Below are 19,155 nucleotides of genomic sequence, written 5' to 3'. Positions count from 1 at the left end.
CTCTGAGAGTCACACATTATCTTCATTTGCCCTTACTGCATTTTTACTGCTATGTTGGGAAGAGGCACTTGCAGGGTTTTCTACCTGCTATACTATATATAAACAAGAGCCAGCATGGTCTGAATGTTGGACTATGAGTGCATCTACACGGTAGAAGTAATGCAGATTGACTTCACTTTAACTGCCAGGGCTCCATCCTGCAGAATCCTGGGGTTTGTAGTTTTGTGAGGCACCACCAGCAAAGGCCAAAGGCCTTGTGAAACCACAAATCCCAGGATCTTAGAGGACAAAGTGGTATAATCACACAAAGAAGAGAGGAAAACAAATTGCCATGGACTCTGAGGCTGAGAGAGTCTCCCAGGCTGAGTGGGGCCCCCAGAGAAGGCGTGGCTGGAAGCCGATGGAGGCGGGCCAGGCTCCCTTCCTCCGCCCCTCTGGCCTCTCTTTCTGGCCTGGAAAGGACGACGACGTCGACGAGGCACGAGGAGGAGCCAGAGAGAGGGAGGCCCACAACAGAGAGAGAGACACAGGCAAGGAAGGAAGGAAGGCAGCCCTTCAAGGTGAGTCCCTGGCAAGGTGCTGCTGCGTCCACACTGCACCCCCTAATCCGGTTTGATACCGATTTAACATGCCACGGCTCCAGGCTACGGAATTCTGGGAAGCGTCGCTTGTTGTGGCCCCAGAGCCTGGCTCTGATTATTTCAGCCTTCAGTCCAGGAGGGAGTCCAAAATGCCCTCCATTCTCTAAGCAGCATGGATTTGCATTTATAATTAGTGTTTGTACTTCCAGATGGCCAGAGGTCCTCCTTTTCCAGGACATCATCATCATCATCATCATTATTTCAGCCTTCTGTCCAGGAGGGAGTCCAAAATGTCCTCCATTCTTAGCAGCACTAAGCAGCACCTCTGATCAGCCTGAGCTAAAAACACTCATAGAAATATAAATCCATGCTTCTTAGGCATGTTCAAAAATGAGGACCTTCAGGAATTCCTCCAGGACAGGAGGTGGGAAATGGAGGACACATCCTGGGAAAAGAGGGGTAAAGACAGTGGTATAAATGTAAATGTAAATTCATGCTTCTTGGTCATGCTCCAAATGGAGGGCATTCCTGAAGAGGAGGTTGAAATGTAGGACATGTCCTGGAAAAGGAGGAACCTCTGATCCTCCTGGGCGTTTGGGCGTCTATCTGACCCATCCTGGGAGCCAGTCTGCAGAATTAATGCAGTCTGGAACCATGTGAATTGCTAGGGCTCTATGCTATGGAATTCTGGGATTTGTCATTTTGTGAGACATTTAGCCATCTCTGGCAGGGAGCTTTGGTGCTACAACAGACTACAAATCCCAGTAGTACAAGTCACTATTTTGTGTATTTTGGATGTTATTGTACTTTGCTACATGGCCAACATGGCTGCTTGTAGTTGTTGTGTGCCTTCAAGATGTTTCTGACTTATGGCGACTGTAAGACAAACCTATCATGGAATTTTATTGGCAAGATTTGTTCAGAAGAGGTTTGCTAATGCCTTCCCCTGAGGCTGAGAGAGTGGGACCTGCCCTTGGTCCCCCAGTGGGTTTAATGGCCAAGCAGGGAATCGAACCCTGGTCTCTAGAGTCGTAGGCCAACACTCAAAACCACTAAACCATGCTGGCTCTCTGGCCAACACAGCTATCCCTGGATATGTTTACAAATCCCAGGTCACCATAAGTCAAAAATGACTTGGAGGTACACAATGAACATATAGTGCCTATCACATCCTCAAGATTCATTAAAGCATTGTCACTAATGGCATTAGAGTTGTTAAAGTGGTTTGAAAATGAAATGAAATTTTATTTATATCGTGCCTCTTCCGTTTTGAGGATCAAATGATTAAACAGTATACAAAAATACGCAATAAAAGCCACTAAATCCACAAGCTAACCCTCCCTGCCAAATTTAAAATCACACATTAGAGCACAATTAAAATACATAGCAATACATCAAAATTATTACACAGTTCGCGAATGAGAAAGATGGTAGGGAGGATGGATTCAGTCGGTTCTGGACATTCTCAGTCTGGGTAGGCCTGCCGGAAGAGAACAGTTTTAGTCGCCTTTTTGAAGGCCTCCAGTGAGGATAATTGGTGAATCTCTTCCAGTAGGGCATTCCAAATTTTGGAGCAGCAGCAGAGAAAGCTTTCCGGGAAGTCACTGCTAGTCTGGTCTTTCTTGTTTGTAGAAAATTTTTCCCGGAGGAACGGAGTGTACAGGGAGGACTATATGAGAGGAGGCGTTCCTTCAAGTAGACTGGACCCAGGCCATGTAGGGCTTTATAGGTAATAACCAACACCTTGTACTGTGCCTGGAAGCTAATAGGCAACTACTGAAGTGACTTTAAAATGGGTGTAATTCGGTCAAACCTAGATTTTCCAGTGACCAGTCTGGCTGCCATGTTTTGTATCAGTTGAAGCTTCCGGACGTGGCACAAGGGTTGCCCCATGTAGAGCGCATTGCAGAAATCAAGACGAGAGGTTACTAGAGCATGTACAACCGCTTCTAGGTCCCGCTGCTCCAGGTAGGGATGCAACTGGCGTATCAGCCAAAGCTGATAACAAGCACTCCTGGCTGTCATGTCAGTCTGCGAAGTCAGTTGAAGTGACGAATCCAGGAGCACCCCCAAGCTGCGAATGCAGTCCTTCAGGGGAAGTGTGACCCCATCTAGGACTGGTGGACTTATCTCCATACCCAGATTGGGGTTACCTATTACGACTACCTCCGTTTTGTTTGGATTCAACTTAAGTCTACTTTCCCTCATCCAATCCATTACCTCAGGCAGTCATTCAGAAGAGAGATGCCCTCCTTGGTCGCTGAAACAGTCCGAGACATAGAGAAATAAATTTGGGTGTCATCAGCGTACTGATAACACTCCGCCCCATGTCTTCTACACCCTCTTTTGGATGATCTCACCCAGTGGCTTCATGTACGTAAATGTTAAATGGCATTGGTGACTGTATTGCGCCTTGAGGGATGCCTGATTTGACCTCCCTCTTAGCCGAATAGCTGTCGCCAAGTAACACCATCTGGAATCTGCCCGAGAGATAGGACCAGAACCACTGCAAAGCAGTGCCTCCGATTCCTAGTTCGCTCAGGCGTTCCAGAAGGATACCATGGTCTATGGTATTGAAGGCCGCTGAGAAGTCCAAGAGCACCAATAGGGCCACACTTCCCCTGTTGATGCACAGACATTGGGAAAAATTCTTGTACAGACTATCTCATGAAGTTGGTTGTGAGGAGAAGTACAAAGGGAGGATCATGTTGGCCATCTTGAGCTCTTTGTAGAGGCGACAGAACATTAATACAATTAACTTTGTTGTGGTTAACTGCCCACAAGTCGGCTCCGACTCATGGCAAACCTATGGATGAGACATCTCCAAGCCCCCTATCCCCAGCTGTTCTGTTTAAATCTTGTAGATTCACATTGATGACCTAGCTAATTAACTAACCTTAAATGTGTATATCTGTGTACTTTGTATTTTCCTAGGTATGTTGGCCCCAGGAATGCTTCTTTAATACTTGTGGTGTGATCCTCAAGCTCTCCTATCCATCCCTATGATCCATCACTGCCTTGGGGAGTTCTCTTTTATAGTTACCTCTCCTACTTTTTGAACAAACAATCTAAAAATGAACGTATGAGGTTGTGTGCCTTTTGGAAGGAAAATATAAAACTGGATTAATCTTCCTTTTTGCACTTCAGGTTAATCATGGCTGGTTCCAGCCTTACTCGATATTTCTACTTTGGACACCATGGGACCTTTCCAAGGATGCAAGTCAGATGCCAAAGAAAAGCCTTGAGTGTGTGGATCAAGGCTAGTTCCTCCTGCAATATTACAAAGAAAATAATAAGGCCAATGACGACATCAATGCTTATGCCACCTGCCCTCAGTTCCTTGGCCAGGAGAAATCTCCATGCTACTCAGCCTCACCTCCAGGAAGTGATGCTTACCAGTGAGCGATATGGGGTTCAGAGATTGCCCTTTGCCCATGTGTCTGATGCTGACTTAGCCTTCTTTGAACGTCTTATGCCTGGCAGAATTGTCACAGATGTAGATGAACTGAAACCCTTTAATGTGGATTGGTTGAAGTCAGTGAGAGGTTGGTTATTTTTAACAATTGGATTTCAGCAATACCTCCTCTGGAGCTACTATTATTAAAGTGTAGTTAGTAAATTGCATGGGCCTCCTTTTCAAAACTGTCCATCCATGATTAATCTCAATCCAGTTTATTATACTTGTATGTGATGTTTTCAACTTTCTTAATTCCAGCTAATTCAGAAGTCTAGCATGGGTGTTCTGAGGGGAATGGGAGTGATTGGTCAGCCACAGTGTCAGCCTCAAGTAGATACCCTCACATCTTGTTTACATGACAGGCTGCAGTAAAGTGGTGCTGAAGCCACAGACAACGTTGGAAGTATCTGAGATACTCAGGTAACATGAACTGTATATACGTGATCGTAACGAGCAATGTTAATTATATCTGTTTTCAGCAGATTATGTTTACTTCTGTACTGTTCACACATATTTTAGGAACAGAAATATGGGTGTTGTTGTTCCTAGTAAAATGTTGTGATGATATCTCACAGTCTTTCTTTCCTCTCTGGACAGAAGATCCTAGGAGGGTGTAGAGTGAGCCAGCTTCTATTACCTTTTACATAAATCAGGGATAGGGAACATTTTTTTCCTCCAATTTACTCTGTTGTCCACCCTTGATTTAAATTTAACAATTTAAAATACATTATTTAAACCCTAAAAAAGTGTTTGTGTAGATATGCCCTTGAGATTTTATTATGGAAGAAAATCAATATTAGGTGGATTGGTATGGAATAAATGAGACTGTAGTTGTATTTTCTCTCATTGCTGCTGCTGAAGGAATTGCTATGGTTGTAACATCAAGAATCATACTGATTGGCTCTGTTCACAGGATCGATTCAGTAGAAGTCACCAAGCTTATTCTGAGTCACTGTAGAATTTAGTATTGGTTTTGGTCTTGAATTACTTACAGTAATTTAACAAGTGCAGCATGTTCAAAGGCATATAATGTGCCCTTGAGATAGAGTTGTTTAAAAACTTTTTTAAATCATTGGCCCTTTTGAAATTTTGATGAAATCCTAAGAAAAATATACATAAACAGATTCACACAATATAGTAGCATGCAATTTCTTTTATTGCATTGAAAATGTATTTCCTTCACATAGCCTAATCTGGAATGAAAAAGTTACAGTGAACATTGAAAAGGCTGTGTTTTTACCTTAAAATTCACTGTGACATGAAGGATGGGGGGGGGGGTCATGAAGGCTCAGCAGAAAATTCCCCATGGAAAATTGTGTTTCCTTTCAGGTACTGCAGTGAGAGGAACCTAGCTGTGAATCCCCAGGGGGGTAACACTGGCCTCGTTGGGGGCAGCGTCCCTGTCTTCGATGAGATTATTCTCTCAACAGCTCTTTTGAATCAGGTTATCAGCTTCGACAATGTTTCAGGTGAATATATATATTTTTAGGAGAAAATGGTTTATCTAGAAATCACTTAAAGCCTACCATTCTCTGAAGCATTTGGTAGAGAGAGAACAAAGTGGAAGATTCCTTAATGCAGAAAACTTGGCAAAGTTCTCTCCTCCCTCCCCCCCCCCAGTGGCAGACAAGATTAAAATAAAGTAGAGGCAGGGAAATAAAAGTGAGAAAGAAATTATCTGTTCAGAAGTGTTGGTAGGACACTGCCTACTAGGAAAGACGAGCCAAAATTAACATTTGTAGTTGACAGCAAATGTGGAAGGAATGGAACAGTGATACCAAGTAAAGGATAAATATGGAGAAGGTTTGGAAAAACTATTTTTGGAATATCAGATTCCCTTAGCTATCTTGTCATTTTGTAGTTCAAAAAAAGTAATGCTTCCATACTGTGAATATGGGAAAAAAGCTGACCTCTCAAACTCTGTTTAAGGAATATTTCTGAAACACTTTATTCTTCCAAAAGAAGACAAGAAAGATAGTTCTGGACTTCCTAAGTAGATTTCTTGTTCCTGTTATTTACCACATAGTTGACTATAAGTCAACCTCATGTATAAGTCGAGGGCAGGTTTTGGGGGCAAAATTATGGCTTTTGATATGACCCATGAATAAGTTGAGGGTAAAACTTAGCAGTATGTTACAAAGGATGTAGAGGATGAAGCAAAGGAAAACAATGCTAAAGGCCTCTAAAAATGTTAATAAGCATAACTTTTTGTGCTCACCATAAAGGCTGGATGGATGAAATAGTAGAGGAGATTGATACTTCTTTTTGGTGCGCCGAGAAGAAATTAAGCTCTCACCTTTCATCAGGGCATGGTTCCTTTTTTTGATAAGAGTTAAAGTACAGTACTTACATTAACCTGTGGATAAGTCGACCGAGATTTTTGGTGTCAATTTTTTGACTAAAATTTTTAGACTTATACATGAATATATATACAGTATAGCTTACTTTTCCTCCAAGAAACTCAAGGTGACTTAGACAGCTTTTCTCCATCTCTATTTTGTCCTCACAGAAACTCTATGAGGCAGGATAGAGTAAGAGATAATCACTCACTGGACCATGGTGACCCAGCAGTAGTCACTGACTAGACCAGGATGACCCATTGAGCTTTGTGGCTGAAGATGGCAGAGATAGCAAAAGGAAGTTTGCATTTATTTACCAGTTACTGAGACGGGTGGTGGGATTTCTTTTCCTGGGTGTCTTCAAAAAGAAGCTGGACAGCTACCTGTTGAGGATACTCTAACTGGAGTTGCGACATTGAGTGTAGGTGGGTGTGACTCAGTGGCCAATGAGCCCCTTCCAACTCTGTGATTCCTTAGGCTATAACTTGATGCTTATGTTTCAGGGATCTTGGTTTGTCAGGCTGGCTGCATTTTAGAAAACCTCAACAAGTATCTGGAGGAGTTGGACTTCATCATGCCACTTGACCTAGGAGCAAAGGGCAGTTGCCACATTGGAGGAAATGTAGCAACAAATGCTGGTGGTTTGCGACTCCTGAGGTATGGCTCTCTCCGGGGGACAGTACTAGGACTAGAAGTGGTAAGAGGAAATTTGGAAAGCTGCTTATCCTTTATAATAGCCTTTACAATTTCACCACCATCCAAGATGTAATCTTATTGTTGTAGCTTTTAATATAAATACGTCAAAGATGTCTCCTTCCAGGTGCTGGCAGATGGTTCCCTTCTGAATTGTTTGACATCTTTGCGGAAAGACAATACTGGCTATGACTTGAAACAGCTTTTCATTGGATCAGAGGGCACATTGGGGATCATTACTGCTGTGTCTATCCTCTGCCCAAGGAAACCCAAGGCTGTGAATCTTGCATTTCTTGGTAAGAACCACTCTTATTTCTCATAATCCCAAAGCAGATGGACCAAATAAAGCAGCTTCCAGCTGTTTTGGCAACAAGGCGTGCAGACCACGCATTCCCCTGGAGTGGCCAGAAGCCACTCTGAGGCCACCTAAGGTGGTTTCAGGCCACTGGAAAAAGGAGTGGGAAAAGTCTGCACTTTGCCATTGACCTGTTTGGGACTGCAGCAGGAGCCTGCTTTCAGAGCGGCCTGTCCAATTGCTACAGCCCCACACCTATCGGGGCCAACTGGGGTTAGAGCAACCAGAGGCCACTCCAAGCCGCTGGTCTGCTTCACCCCAGAATGATATATGGCAAGACTAGATTTGAATGCAGTTGTGCCAGAGGTGAAACCGTTCTGCTCTCTGTCTGGATTATATTTAGTTTTTCTGAGCCTGAACAGACAGGTCAAAATAAAGCTGCTGTGGGTCAATTTGGAGGTATGCTGTTTAAATGACACATACATCTGAAGAGGCCAGAAGCTGTACCAAAGCTGTGCTCTAGTCCTTAGGACGAGCATGGCTTTGGTGTGACTTCCGGCCTCTTAGGATGCATGCTGCATTTAAACAGCATACCTCCAAAGTGACCCAAAGCAGCTTTATTTTGGCCTGATTATTTGGGCCCTGTGTAACTAATACCGTAGGTAACTGGTCCTATGAAGAAAAAATCACAATTAGAGCATAGAAGGCAGTTCACATAACCAGAAGATTTTTTTTCCTCAACAGCTTTAAGATTGGATGTATGGAACAGTTTTGGACTCTGCATTAAAATAGTATTTTGGTGTGCAAAAGAACTGTAAATAATATAATCTTATTCATAGATTTATTCTTTATTATTATTGAATCACAATAGTAATGAATAAGATGAATAAAACTTATTAAATCTGACCTATAACCTACCCCCCGGGTGACTTAGGAATGTCTAACCGTAGTGAACCTCACTCCTGCCTGAAAATGGGTATTTTCTAGGCTACACCAAGCACAATCTGCCCATGGGCTTTGAGCAAGGCTAAAGATGTAGCCACCTTTCCAGAAAACATTTTGGATATGAATAATTGGAGCATCTTTTTAATGATCATAAAATCATAATATCTTATAATCTTTTTAGTGGTGGCAGCAGGACAGGAAATTGTGTTGCACTGAAAGGCCAATCAGCATTCTGTTGAACACTGGCATCCAAGTCTATGGACATTGGTATTAATGGGAAAATTCACATGTAGAATTTGTTTGACAACACCAACACAGGAGCTTTGCTGTTCTCCTTTGCATCCTTTATTAATATTATTAATTATGAGCATCAAAATAGACAGAATGAGTGCCACTTCTTCAGCCACAATCATTTTTGAAAATAACAGTTTGCTTAAAATATTAACAAATTACATCCCCCCCACTTCTTTCAACTATAGGATATGATGCAGCATAGTTACTATACAGTGGGCCGCTTTAGGTATAATTTTTGTAATTATATTGACCATTTTCTTATGTCCCCCCCCCCCCATTGTCTTTGTGTGTAAGCTGCCATATTCTGTTCATTCATGTTGCAATTACCACTCAACATTTTTAAACTAAATAAAATAACTTAATAAAAGTTCAAAAGAAGAAGAAACCCCAGTGGAGGGTAATAGCATGTTTTATTACTTCATCTTGCAACTCATTAATTTATTTCCTACTTAATTATTTTCTTTGGTATTTGCTTTCTTCATAAAGGTTGTTCAGGTTTCTCTCAGGTCCTGCAGACCTTTACCACCTGCAAGGGTATGCTAGGTGAGATCCTGTCTGCCTATGAATTCATGGATAGTGAATGTATGAAGCTAGTGGAGAGACACCTGAAATTGGCCAACCCAGTCACAGGTATCAGCTGCATGAATAAAACGCACAGATGGGATTCTATCATCTATTCTGTTTGACAAAACAATGATTTTCCACCAAATTCTAATAGCTATGTTGAAATTTACTGATTCCCTACCTGCTTTCTTAATTCATTTCTACTGAGCTGTTCAGTGTTGAGTTATTGCACATGGTGACATCACAGTGTTGGTGGTATTAAAGATGTACAAGACTTGTGCACAAATATTTATCCAGTGTTATTGTACATCAAGACTGCTTTTTAGTCAGAATTTCCTATTCAACATGTTATGCATTTTAACAAGAATTCTAAAATCTGCATTTTTTACACAATATGTTATAATTTCTCTTCCATTTTCACTGTTATAATTTCAAAATTAATATAGAACATTTCAGGGACATGGAAAGGAATTTACAGATTTCAGTTTAAATGAATTTGTAAATTTAAATTTAAAGTGGCAGTGATGCAGGTAGGTCATTTTAGACTCTGTATTTAATGGATTAAATTCAAAGATAGTCTTACCATGGCAGGTAAGATATGTATTGACTACGTATTAGGGTTAGGAAGGGGCGGTGCTTCCGCACTCCCCTAACCCTAGTATGTAGTGAATACGTACAACATGGCGGCGGCCATTCCACATGGCCGTCACCATATTGACGTAGCGGACGCTGTGCGTCCGCACGTCGCGCAGCGCTTACGATGTCGCGAGTGTGCCATTGGTGCCTCATGGCATCATAACTGCACCGCAGGAAGAAGCTCCATTTTGGAGCTTCTTTTTTGCTCTGCGAGGGAGTCACATGGTTTGGCTGCTGCGGCTCCCTCGCAGAGCAAACAGCAGCAGCGGTCTGTAACGTTCCTAAGATTACATTACTGAAATAAATGGGACTTAAGTTAGTTGAGCTAGTCTGCAGATGGACTCAAATGTACATTCAGTCACTTTAAAATGGCAAGCATTTGGGACGTAGGCCCTGCACACATCTACAGAATTTTGAGTTTGAACTTGGAGAGGTGCTTGAATGTCCTTTCCTAAATGCATCATTGAACACTGAATCAGAATAAATGATGGATGTCAAGGAAGTTGTGGGTAATATTACTCTGAATGCAGATAATTATGTGTTCCTATTACTTTTTGTTGTGAGTGTGGAAAAACAAACATTTCCTGGGGTAGGTTTTATGGTAGATTTGTCAGAAGCATGGCAGATTTCAGAATGGCTGTCAAATTTTTCAGAACATTGAAATGAGTGAAGTCTTACTCAGCCTTGCAACAAAACAAAGAAGTGAGGAAAGCATGTACTGTACAATATAATAAGATGATACAAATAACTCTATTTCTAAATAAAAAGCTAAAAACAGCAATACATTTCTCAACATTGAAACAAAAAAATTCTCAAATCATTGTTTCAGTGTTGGATTATGACTCGTAGTAACCAGGGTTTGAATCCCAGATGAGTCATGGAAACCCACTGAGTGATTTTGAGCAAGTTACACACTCTCAGTTTTAAAGGAAGGAAATACGAGATAAAACATTTGTATGCTAGGCATCCTATGAAAAATTGGATCAGAGTTCATAAATGTATAGATATTCCACTCCACAGGAAATCATTGTTGATCAATGTATGAATGTTTTTATGTCTTTGACAAAAACATTATTTCTGTCATCATTTTATGTTGTACAGTACATTGTACATTCATTATTTTTTAAATAACTTTTTTTTAAAAAAAATTGAGCAATATCTTTAGAATCAGACTTCCTTCCAATTGTGCTCTTTTGGTTTTGTTCACACTTTTCAGATCCAGATTTACTGAACGCATCATATTTTATCTAAATACCACTTTCCATGTATGTTGTCTCAAGTATACTAGAAATTGAATATATAGGGGAAACTGTGCCAGCAAATTAAACATGCTGCTTGTTTGTTATTTTTGTTTTAGTAAAAAGAAAAATAGAAAAAATACCAAACCCTCTCTTCTATAGAAATTTCTTTCAGATTTGTTTTAGTCTAGATTGAGTTCTTTTAGGTTTCTAATAACAAATAGCATGGGTGTCAGTTTGACAGGGCCCTTCTGCCTCTCCTTTAGGCTAACCCCTTTGAGCAAATTGGCAACATCCATTGTTTTAACAAATGCAAAGAAATAGCATGTTCCCAACATCTGCCTGGAATCATTTAAGTTTGATTTTTTAACTGCAGCAGCTGAGGTTTCTTATCTGTGTATAGGTTCAGATTGTGACTGCCTGCTTTCTAATTCTGCTTTTCCAATTCCAGAAAGCCCTTTCTATGTTTTAATTGAGACTTCAGGCTCCAATTCAGCCCATGATGAAGAAAAACTGAGCCACTTCCTGGAACAAGTCATGGCTTCTGATTTAGTCATAGAGGGAACTCTGGCTTCTGATGATAAAAAGATAAAGGTCCATTCCTCTTCTCTCCAATAATACTTGGTTTAGGGCTTGAATGTGAATCAGTATTGGTGCTGATTGGATGTGCAATCATTTGCTCATGGAGTGTAAAGAAATCATCCCAAATTGCCAGGTTTACAATTCAAATTAATTAGAAAGTTAGGGTGTTTTTTTTTTTTAAAATAGTATGGTAGCAACAGGGAAATGCCTTCTCTGAATGCCTAAGCTGAATTTCTGTTGGAATTTTCCATACTGAAAAAAAAGCACTGTGATGAGCAAGTCCAGGATAGGATGGTGGAAAGGCATGTATCCTGTATTATTTGAAAAGCTTTCCCACCTAATCACCATTGCTCCATAATTTATGAGGATATAGAGAGCAGTTTACTGTTTTGGGGGGGTCATGTCTTTCTTTTTTTAAAAGTGGCTCTGAAGAATCACTGGGTATGCATATAGCATAAGCATGTAGCATTTTATTAAGGGTTATGGCTGAAAGATCTGTATTGTGCAGGACATTTTGTGCCTCATTTTGAATGGCATGCAGCCTCAAGCGGCAGAACTAGTACAATGTATGTGGAGTTACGATACAATCTGATGATTTTGATGTTAGTACTTTCATAGAATCATAGAATTGGAAGAGACCACACGGGCCATCCAGTCCAACCCCCTGCCATGCAGGAAATCCAAATCAAAGCATGCCCAATAGATGGCCAGGTCAACTCTGACTTATGGTGACCCTATCATAGGGCTTTTTTGGCAAGCATTGTTCAGATGAGGTTTGCTATTGCCTTACCCTTAGGCTGAGTATATGTGAGTTGCCCAAGATCATCCAGTGTATTTCTGTAACAGAGCAGGGATTTGAACCCTAGTCTCCTGGAGGCCAACACTTGCTGGCTCTTAATGTGTGTGTTATTGGACAACAATATATCTGATATCTCTGCACAGGTAGTAGAGAAGGCATATCCAGCAAGTAGCAGTGTACATTTGTGTAGCCATTGATTTGTCATTGCTTTTGGAAAATTGCAGGCACTTTGGGCTTTACGGGAACGGATCACAGAGGCCCTGACATGTGATGGATTTGTTTACAAATATGACATTTCACTCCCTGTGGAAAGACTCTATGATCTTGTGACTGACATGCAGAGACGGCTGGGCAGAAGTGCCAAGAATGTGGTGGGCTATGGCCATCTAGGTGAGTTGGAGCAGGCTTAAAAACAAATGGTCTTGCTTTATCTTGATTTGTTCAGTATTGTGGTAGCAAAATGGTGGACTGAATGGTAAACCAGGAAGATCTGTATGAAAATCACAACTTAGCCATAAGCTTCTAGGTAGCGTGAGGTACCTCTTGTTCCTTTATCTTATATGAGGTTGAGAAATAGGCATCTGAAATATGATGAATAATACTGGCTTTGTCTACAGAGCTGTTGTAATGACTGTTGAGACACTGTATGCAAATCACTTTGACAGTGCTGTATGTATGCCAGGTTCTTGTGTTCTTGCTGTTGAGTAGTTTCTAGAATTGTTAAAAGATTGGGGAAATTACCTTTTTGATCATAGCTCCCAAAATCCCCCAGCTAGTATGTGGAGTATAATAGCTAAACAAGTGAATGAAAAAGTAACTTTCCCAAGTTTGAAGGATTATTTGCAGTCACAAAAACAATAACCAGATAGTTTGTTAGATGAAAATGAGGCTGAAGTGTGTGTATGACCTCCTGTTGAAGATAAACAGGAGGCCATACACACACTGACAGAGGAACCTGTTTTAAATTGCTTTCTGTGACAAAGCCATTCAGATGTATTGTCTATGAAGATATAACAATATTTCTAGACCTCAAGGTCTAGCAAGTTTCTCACTTGCATGGAAGACAATTTCGTTGTCCAAAAGGTGGAAGAGGCAAAGGAGGTCAGCTGTTTTAGATGTGATCCTAACCAACAGCAATGATCTGGTTAATGGGGTGAAAGTGGTGGGATTCTTAGGTGGGGGTGATCATGCTCTCCTAAAGTTTGTTATACCATGGAAAGGAGAAGCCAGGCATAGTCAGACATGCATCCTAGACTTTAGGAGGGCTGATTTCAATAAACTTAGGGAAAAACTGGGGGCTATCCCATGGTCAGGAATACTTAAAGAGAAGGGAGTTCAGGACAGATGGAAGTTTCTCAAAATGGAGATACTGAAGGCACAATTTCAAACTGTTCCAACAAAGAGGGAAAATGGCCGGTGTCTAAAGAAACCAGGATGGATGACTAAAGAACTTTCAGCAGAGCTAATTTTTAAATGGGGCATGTATAAGAATTGGAAAAGGGGGGAAATCATGAAAGAAGAATTCAAATAAATAGCTAGCACATGTAGGACTAAAATCAGAAAAGCTAAAGTGCAGAATGAGCTCAGGCTTGAGAGGTTAAGGACAAGAGAAAGGTCCCCCCCCCCGGGTATGTTTGCAGTAAAAAGAAGAAGAAGGAAATGGTAGGGCCACTACGTGGAGAAGATGGTAAAATGCTAACAGGGAACAGAGAAAAGGCAGAGCTACTCAACACCTTCTTTGCCTCAGTCTTCTCACAAAAGGGAAAGGGTGCTCAGCCTGAGGAAAATGGAGCAGAGGACAGAATAGGGGAAATGCAGCACAGAATAAGTAAAGAGATAGTACAGGAATACCTTGTTAATCTATATGAATTTAAGGCTCTGGGGCCAGATGAACAACATCCAAGGGTATTGAAAGAACTGAAAAATGTAATCTCAGAGGTGTTGGCAATAATCTTAGAGACCTCATGGAGAACAGAAGTCCCAGCAGATTGGAGGAGGGCAAACGTTGTCCCCATCTTCAAATAGGGGAAAAAAGAGGATCCCAACAATTATTGTCCAGTTAGTCAATACCAGGAAAGATTCTAGAGCAGATCATTAAACAAAGAGTCTGTGAACTTTCAGAAGGGAATGCTATAATCACAAAAAGTCAACATGGGTTTCTGAAAAGCAGGTCATGCCAGACTAATCTGCGCTCTCTCTCTTTCTCGCTCTCTCTCTCTCTCTCTCTCTCTCTCTCTCTCTCTCAGGTAAAATTACCAGCTTGGTAGATGAAGGGAACACTGTGGATATTGCATATCATGGGCGGGATACAGACCCACCCCTTTGGGGCGGCCTTCACCCGTCTCTTTCCCTAACAGATCAGGGCCTCAGTTGCCACAGTGGCAGCCCTGGAGGTCCTGATCCGCTGCTTTTCCTGGCCTCGGGGAAGCGGCAAAACGCCGCTTCCCCACAGCCTGGAAAGGGGTGTCCTTGGGGCTTCATGCCCCAAGGACATCCTGACAGCGGCAGCGAGAGAGAGAAAGGGGCTGCTCGGCCCCTTTCTCTTCAGTATTGCTGGTGCAACCATGTAAAGGCTGCACCAGCGATACGCAGCGCGAAAGGAGCTCCGTTTTGGAGCTCCTTTCGGCACCACTGAAAGGACGCCACAAGTGCCCTTCAGTGGCACCAAGACGTAACGGTCACACTGCGCCGTTTGGACGCGACATGGCCATTACATCAAAATGTAATTTTTGACGCCCCCATCACGTGCTAGGGATGAGGCCGTTATGGATGCTGCGTCCTCAGCCAACCCCTAGCACGTGATGGGGGAGGCGCAAAGGCCATTTAAATTGGGCCTTGGTTTCAGTAAGGCCTTTGCCAAGGTCCCCATGACATTCTTGCAGACAAGCTAGTAAAATGTGGGTTAGCCTGTGCAGCTGTTAAATGGATTTGTAATTAGTTGCCCGGCCAAGCTCAAAAGCAGTTTGGCTTATCTTCATCCTGGAGAGAAGTGACAAGGTTCTGTCCTGGGCCCAGTGCTATTCAACATCTTTATCAATGACTTAGATGAAAGAATGGGGGCATGCTTATCAAATAGCTAATACTCCAGAGGACAGGATCAAAATTCTAAGCGACCTTAATAGATTAGAAAGCTGGGCCAAAGCTAACAAAATGAATTTCAGCATAGAAAAATGTAAAGTACTGCACCTAGAGCATAAATAAATAAATATTAAATGCATAGATACAGGATGGGGGACACCTGGCTTAATAAATTTACACGTGAAAGGGATCTAGGAGTTCTAGTAGACCACAAGTTGAACATGAGTCAACAGTGTGATGCAGCAGTTAAAAGCCACTGTGATCTAGGCTGCATCAATAGAAGTATAGTGTCTAGAGCAAGGGAAGTAATAGTGCCACTCTATTCTGCTTTGGTTAAGCCTCACCTGGAATAGTGTGTCCAGCTCTGGGCACCACAATTCAAAAAGGATGTTGAGAAGCTGGAACATGTCCAGAAGAGGGCAACCAAAATGATGAAGGGTCTCGAAACGATGCCCTAAGAGGAGAGACTTAGGGAGCTAGGTATGTTTAGCCTGGAGAAGAGAAGGTTAAGAGGTGATATGATAGCCTTGCTTAAATATTTGAAAGGATGTCATATTGAAGATGGAACAAGCTTGTTTTCTGCTGCTCCAGAGAATAGTACCTGGAAAAAATGGATGCAAACTACAGGAAAAGAGATTCCAGCTCAGCATTAGGAGGAACGTCCTGACAGTAAGAACTGTTTGACAGTAGAACACACTTCCTTGAAGAGTGTTGGAGTCTCCTTCTTTGGAGGTCTTTAAACAGAGGCCGGATGGTTATCTGTCGGTGGTGCTTTGATTGTGAGTTCCTGCATGGCAGGGAGTTGGACTGGATGGCCTTTGTGGTCTCTTCCAACTCTATTATATTATCATTCTATTTTCTATACTATTGCAACCTTTTCTTTCGTAGGTTGTGGTGGTGTGCATCAGATTTGAGAGCAAAGGCATACAAATTGTCTTTCTTGTAGGAGCAGTTTTTTCTGCATGGAATGGTTTTATAACTTTAGGGGTGGGGTTGAATCAGTCTCCCCATGCTATGTAAAAAGGAGTGCTTTTAAAAAATAGTGCACGTTACCAGTCAGCCTGCAGCGAAACCAGACTGGTGGGTGAATGCTACAAATTCTTCAGAGATTCTGTGTTCCTTCCCTATTCCACTTTGATATCTGTGGCAAGCAGAGTGCAACAAAAGGCCTAGGCTGCAGTTGCTCCCCTGCATGTTTTTCACTTTCTCTGCATCACCTCCAGACTCAAGCTTTCAGGATACAAGAGAGGGACAAAAGCTTTCTCCTTTCCTTCACCTCCATTTTCACTTCCTGCCTTCCTCCTGTTTGGTCTCCTCCATTCCTTACCTCCTGCCCTGAGCCAGAGGCAGAGCAATGACATAGGAAGAACCCAAAGAAATCTTTTGTTGCAGCTGCCACAGCCTTTTCCCTCTGGCTACCACAATACTACAATGTTCTGCAGGCTCACCTACTTTCCAGAGTTTGAATACTTCAGCTGGATGACTAGGCTTGGAGCTCTAATGCTGGAGATGTCAAGCAGTCTCCTAATCTAAATTCTCCTTCAGGTACTCCTCACAATCTGTAACATAGTGTTAATTGGGAAGACAGCTTCTTTGGCCTAGGAAGCCCACCTTTTGAATGACCTCTTCAGTGTTTGAATGACTTCCTCATGTCTTTGTTGTAAACTATCATGTATTTTCAAGAGTGTTCCACAAGAGTGTGCCACAAGAGTTTTCAAGAATGTGCCACAACCTGTGAATGAATGTATTGCCCACTTTTTCTTTTCAAATCAATTTCTACCTCTGATTTGTTTTGACAGGAGATGGAAATTTGCATCTGAACATCACAGCAGAGACTTACAGTCATTCTCTCCTAGATGCCATTGAACCATATGTGTATGAATGGACTTCCAGGTATCGTGGAAGTATCAGTGCTGAACATGGCCTGGGGTTCAAGAAGAAGCATTATATCCATTACAGTAAGCCTCAGGAGGCTGTCCTTCTCATGCAGCAGTTTAAGGCCATGCTGGATCCCAAAGGAATTCTAAACCCGTACAAGATGTTACCAGCCAAAACCACTTGATTTTATCTCTGCCTGAGGATAGAAACATCTGAAGCTTCCCATGTGGAGATTGTCTAGCTTATATATAGGTTTATAGGTTATAACTGTCTATAAACAAATTGTGAAACCACATTTAGAAATGGAGATATGGATTTCCACTCCCTCGAGTTAAGAAAATTGAATTCTCTTCTTATTGTCTATCACCTGCTCTAAATTGCTGGGAAAGGAAAGAGAATTTGTAGCCTTAGTCAGTCAATTTTCTTAGTGTTTTTCCTTCAAGGGGTCAGATCGGTCAGGTGGGGAATCTGTGGTCCTCCAGATGTTTTAATGCATTTGGTCCACTAAATGCTACAGTCAAGAATGGTGTGAGTTGTAGTGTTGTGATGTTCATCACCCCTGCTACAGGACTGGAAGTTGATAGACTGATCCAAAAATGTGTGTGTGTGATAGCAAATATTTACTGAAGTTACAATAGCTTCTGCCTTTTTTCATGACCTCACATATCCAAAAATCCAGCCAGTGCCCAATAGTATTGTTCAAGTTTCTTGAAAAAGGGAAATGACTGTTTATTCTATGCTTTGAACTGATGAAAGAAAATAAAACATCTAAGCAAAATATTATGCATGAGAAAAATATGAACATAACCTGCATTGTTACACATTGTCCATACCTAGTTTCTGCCTCATGCTTTCCAGGAAATGCCATTAGAAAATAAAATCTCATTTCCATTACACCAGAGGTGGACAAAATGCTGGCCACATGCAGCTTCTCCTAGCAATTTTTGTGACCTCCTGGGATCTCCCAGAGGTCAAACCTTTTGCCCCCAAATGCCCTCTGAGGGCATATGGTACACAGTGCTTTAAAGCAATCCTGTGTTGTTTTTTTAAAATGGTAAGTGGCTAAGATTGGTCTGGTTTCTGTGTCATCAAAGGGTGTTTCTGGAGTTCTTCTATTTGGAGTTTAATAAACTTTTGAAATATTTCTTTAAAACAAATCTGGAAACTACAAACATCCTGTTACCTTTTCTTTCATACTTGGATAGTATTATTTGGGCTACATAACTCAGATTATGAGTTTCCCACTGCTGTCTGTAGACTATCGGGTGGGGTGAAATTTTATTTGTTGTATGAGCAGTTTTTGGTAGTAAGGAATCACATATTTAAATGTAGAAGATACTAGAGGCAGCTTCATGCTCACAATAACATTGTGAATCTATTTTACTTGCCATGGCTGCATCCTATTGAATCCTGGAGCTCGTAGTTTGGTATAGCACTAGAGTAACCTGTGCTCTGGGGAGCCCTTAGGGCTACATGTGCCCTTCTCAGGTGCTCTGTGACTGCTTCAAAAAAATGAAAGAAATAGAAGTTGAATGAAATTAAAGAATAAGAAACAAAAAGTAACACTATTCCTAAATACCATTAATTTGTAAGACATAGAGTAGGCCTCTTAGGGGCTCTGCCATAGAAACGGATTCTAAAAAGGTCTCAACAAGTCAAAAAGATTGGGAACCCCTGCACTAGAGGACTCTGACTGGGAATTCTAAATACCTCTTAACTAAACTAAAAATTCCAGGATTTCATAGGATGGAGCCATAAAATCATAGCGTTAAAATT

General features: G+C 41.6%; 1 protein-coding gene across 2 annotated transcripts; it reads left to right on the top strand.

Annotated features, from left to right (window-relative positions):
* The first annotated feature begins 455 nt into the window (after positions 1-455).
* D2HGDH (D-2-hydroxyglutarate dehydrogenase) lies at positions 456-18,536 on the top strand. Of its 2 annotated transcripts, XM_042458603.1 has the most exons (10): positions 456-560; positions 3,729-4,126; positions 4,401-4,458; positions 5,368-5,507; positions 6,881-7,074; positions 7,198-7,366; positions 9,091-9,234; positions 11,494-11,636; positions 12,648-12,813; positions 17,301-18,536. In XM_042458603.1, the coding sequence occupies exons 2-10, from the start codon at positions 3,736-3,738 to the stop codon at positions 17,561-17,563; spliced, it is 1,668 nt and encodes a 555-aa protein (XP_042314537.1). In that variant the 5' UTR covers positions 456-560; positions 3,729-3,735; the 3' UTR covers positions 17,564-18,536. The 2 variants fall into 2 exon arrangements, with proteins under 2 accessions (XP_042314537.1, XP_042314538.1); XM_042458604.1 differs by lacking the exon at positions 456-560 and having other exon boundaries at positions 3,987-4,126; positions 4,297-4,458.
* The last annotated feature ends 619 nt before the right edge of the window (positions 18,537-19,155 follow it).

Source organism: Sceloporus undulatus, chromosome 3, assembly GCF_019175285.1.
Source record: "Sceloporus undulatus isolate JIND9_A2432 ecotype Alabama chromosome 3, SceUnd_v1.1, whole genome shotgun sequence".
NCBI lineage: Eukaryota > Metazoa > Chordata > Lepidosauria > Squamata > Phrynosomatidae > Sceloporus > Sceloporus undulatus.
The sequence above is the reverse complement of the archived record's forward strand: the minus strand, read 5'-3'. Positions and strand labels throughout refer to the sequence as shown.

Bases quoted from the DNA above. Each gene is read 5' to 3' on its own strand.
- D2HGDH (XM_042458603.1), top strand. From the start codon at position 3,736: ATGGCTGGTTCCAGCCTTACTCGATATTTCTACTTTGGACACCATGGG. The intron at 4,127-4,400 runs GTTGGTTATTTT...TTTACATGACAG, and splicing joins TTGGTTGAAGTCAGTGAGAG to GCTGCAGTAAAGTGGTGCTG. The intron at 9,235-11,493 runs GTATCAGCTGCA...TTCCAATTCCAG, and splicing joins ATTGGCCAACCCAGTCACAG to AAAGCCCTTTCTATGTTTTA.